Below are 3,105 nucleotides of genomic sequence, written 5' to 3'. Positions count from 1 at the left end.
GCCCCCCCCCCCCCGCCCCAGGGCAGCCAGGCTGTTGCCTGTGGAAGGGCTGGGAGTACACGTGAGCTCCAAGCCGCCTTCCTGGACTGAGAGGTACAGGAGCTCTTGGAATCCTTAAGCCAGGACTGAGGATGGAGAACGGGAGGATCCTTGGAGCTTTGTGTCATACGGCCTGGGAGGAGGCAGGAATGGCCAGGGGACTGGGGCACGTGGCACCTGGAGGCATGTGCTCTGGGCTGGAGTCTCCACTGCCGCCCAGGGGCTGGCGGGCCTCAGGTGTTCTATGGGCTCCTCATTAGGGCAGGTGTCATGACCTCACGGAAATGCCCTCCATGTGGCCACCAGGACCACAGGCGCACAGCGGGAGGAGCACCGGCTAACGGAGCAGCAGTGGCTTCCGAGCGTCTCAGCAACAAGGTGCCCGTTTCAAACAAAATTCTACGTGGGTTCCAATACGAAAAAAGTAGTGATTTATTTGTATAAAATTGACATGACAGGTACAACGTGAGAGTCTTATGTACTGTACCCATGTAAACACGGGCCATGACCCAGATCCTGGATGACCCTGTTTATTGCTGTAGCCCGCTGATCTGTTCGCTGCCTTTGGTTGTCCAGTGTGGAGAAAATCCTGGTTCTCAAAGGTTATCTGCTGCTACTTCACAGCGGGTCTTGGGCACCTCGGGCCACTCTTCCATTAAAGTCACCCACAAGTGTACAAGAAGTGGCCAGAAGCTCCCTTGAGCCTGAGAGGCGAGGAACAGCTCTCGTCTCTGGCACCCTTTATCCTCACATCAAGACTGGGTGGGCCGCGCCAACTTAGGACAGGACACTGGGCATCCCCAGGCGGCCTGGCTGCTGCGACTCACCGCTGCTGGCCGTGGGGGCGAGCACAGCCCGTTGGGGCACCCGGACCACACCTGCATTCACTGGAGCCAGGTGAGGGGCACTGTGGTGGGCCCAGGGTGTAGAAGGTCCGCATGGAGCTACAAAGCCCCCAGCCACAGACTGGCGTGGGCGATACCCACCATGTGAGAGTCTGCCAGCAAAACATGCATGTATTCTAGTTTGTCAAATGAGTTTAAAAATATTTAAAGACAGTATTAAAATGAAACGAGGAACCACGCAGCTGGGGCCTGCAGCCTGTTACTTTGGTTCCCACGTGACCAGGTCTCAGGAAGGCTCCCTGTGGGAGCTCGGCACTCTCAAGTCGTGAGGGCAGTAGGTCACTGCGGGAGCCCACCTTGAGCGCTGCCAGCAGCCAGCCAGGACTTCCCAAGGCCGAGCACTCACCACGACAGTCACAGCTTTCCGGTGCCCGACGAAGTCCATGTTGGTCTTCCAGCCCTCCCGTTCGATGATCTGGGCGGTGGGGCCGGAGTTGTTCATGGCGTGGGCAGACACCAGGTAATGCCCGTCGGGTGACCAGCTGAGCCGTAACACATGGGTCGTCCCTCCACACTGAAAGAAACACCTGCGCTGGAAAGGAGCTCCAGGCTGACCTCAGGAGCAAAGCTGTGGCCCTCATGAATCAAGTCGGACTCTGGTTTACAAACGTATGATGGTGAAGTGTGCACCCCAAACTTCTGGCTACACTGTCAGCTGTCACTCTGGTCTCTCTAGATGGCCCAGCAAGAAGGAAATGAGTTTGCAGCATCCTCTACTTCCCCATTGCTGAACAACGAGAGAGCATAGAAGTACAGGCTTTGAGGGGATCTGCACGAAGTCCACCTCTCAGAACCTTCGGCTCGGCAAGGGCCACGTCTATGTGGCCACTGACCTGCTTCTTCCACATAGCACCTGTTACCCCACCACGTGATGTCTGCAGAGCATCCGTGTGAAAAGCAGCAGAGGAGACAGAGCTCTGCTGACACTTGGGCGCCTGGCTATGCCTGTGGTGCAGGGTCACAGGCCAGTGACCCTGAGGCACTACCTGTTCTCCTGAGCCTGTCTCCTCACCTGGAGAGAGGTGAGGCCCCCTGAAAAGGAGAAGAGGTTTGTCCAGTCCTTTCCGCTGTAAAACACCCAGCAGAAAGGCTCAGTTGCCGGGCCTGAACTGAGGGAGCAGCAGAGCACCCTTCACATCACTCTTCCTGCTCAGTGAGATGAGCTGGGTCCAAAGCCAGCCTCCTGAAGCTCGAGCTGGCCTGCGGCAGCCCTAAAGACTTAGGGGTTAAGATCTGCAGGGCCCCTGCATAGGACAGGACTAGGGCACAGCGGCATCACCTGCCTTATCTTCCAGTCCAGGCCACACACCACCGAGCACGATGGGACCACCCAGCAGAGGCCGAGGAGCACTGGCAACTCTCACTGGTATTCAAGACAGTCCTGGAGCTGGCCCTAGGAGCCCCACTCACGGTACCCCCACTGCCTGGCAGCTGGAGCCTTGAAGGACTCCAGAAGGCCAAACAGCCCATGTCACCTGTAGCAGGCAGGTACAGGCAAAGAGGACCAGACTAAGAAAGGTGAAAACTCTTATAACTAAGCCCAGAGCTGGTGCTGGTTCGTGGGGATCTGAATACTTGATTTTCATTTTCCTCCCATCTGACCTATTCTTCCTGTAAAACTTCACTCTTGTCCCTTGCTCTGAGAAGTCCTTCTCAGGCAATTGCTCCTCCGGGGCCATTTCTGCACACTCTGGACAGACCATCACCTCCCGCAACCGACGTGCGTGTCTGCCTATCGTTCTTTCAGGGCTGTAGGGCTTGGGGGAGAGACTCCTCTCTGTCCACTTTATTTCCTCACCTAGTCATGCCTTAAACACGGTAGGTGCTCGATGTCTAATGAAAAGCAGTGATCTGAGCTCTGATTCCATGTAAAGTTAGAACTCAGAGAAAGAGATCGTAAGATACCACAGAAGCTACCACAGCCCAGTGTCCAACATTCGCAGACTCTAATGTACCCCTAGCTCCACCTGAGGAGGAAGCTGGCATGGCCGCAGACGGACATGGACAGGCACAGCCACAAGCAGTCAGGACAAACAAGGGCCAGCCTCCTCCACCCGTCCCCCACCCTGAACGCTGTGGCTCGGTGTCAACTCCTCATGGCAAGGAACAGTGTCGTCCACGCCTGTGGCAGGAAACCAGCCCCACCAGGGTGTATCACTTA

The 3,105-nt window shown here is 56.6% G+C and overlaps 1 protein-coding gene across 1 annotated transcript in view; it reads right to left on the bottom strand.

The window, feature by feature from the left end:
* HIRA (histone cell cycle regulator) overlaps positions 1–3,105 on the bottom strand; it is a 66,746-nt gene that overhangs the window by 48,119 nt on the left and 15,522 nt on the right. The window contains exon 8 of the mRNA XM_006150424.1: positions 1,291–1,458. Coding sequence (XP_006150486.1) covers positions 1,291–1,458 — 168 coding nt within the window. The remainder of the gene's footprint in view (positions 1–1,290; positions 1,459–3,105) is intronic.

Source organism: Tupaia chinensis, unplaced genomic scaffold, assembly GCF_000334495.1.
Source record: "Tupaia chinensis unplaced genomic scaffold, TupChi_1.0 Scaffold000287_1, whole genome shotgun sequence".
NCBI classification, from domain to species: Eukaryota; Metazoa; Chordata; class Mammalia; order Scandentia; family Tupaiidae; genus Tupaia; species Tupaia belangeri.
The sequence above is the reverse complement of the archived record's forward strand: the minus strand, read 5'-3'. Positions and strand labels throughout refer to the sequence as shown.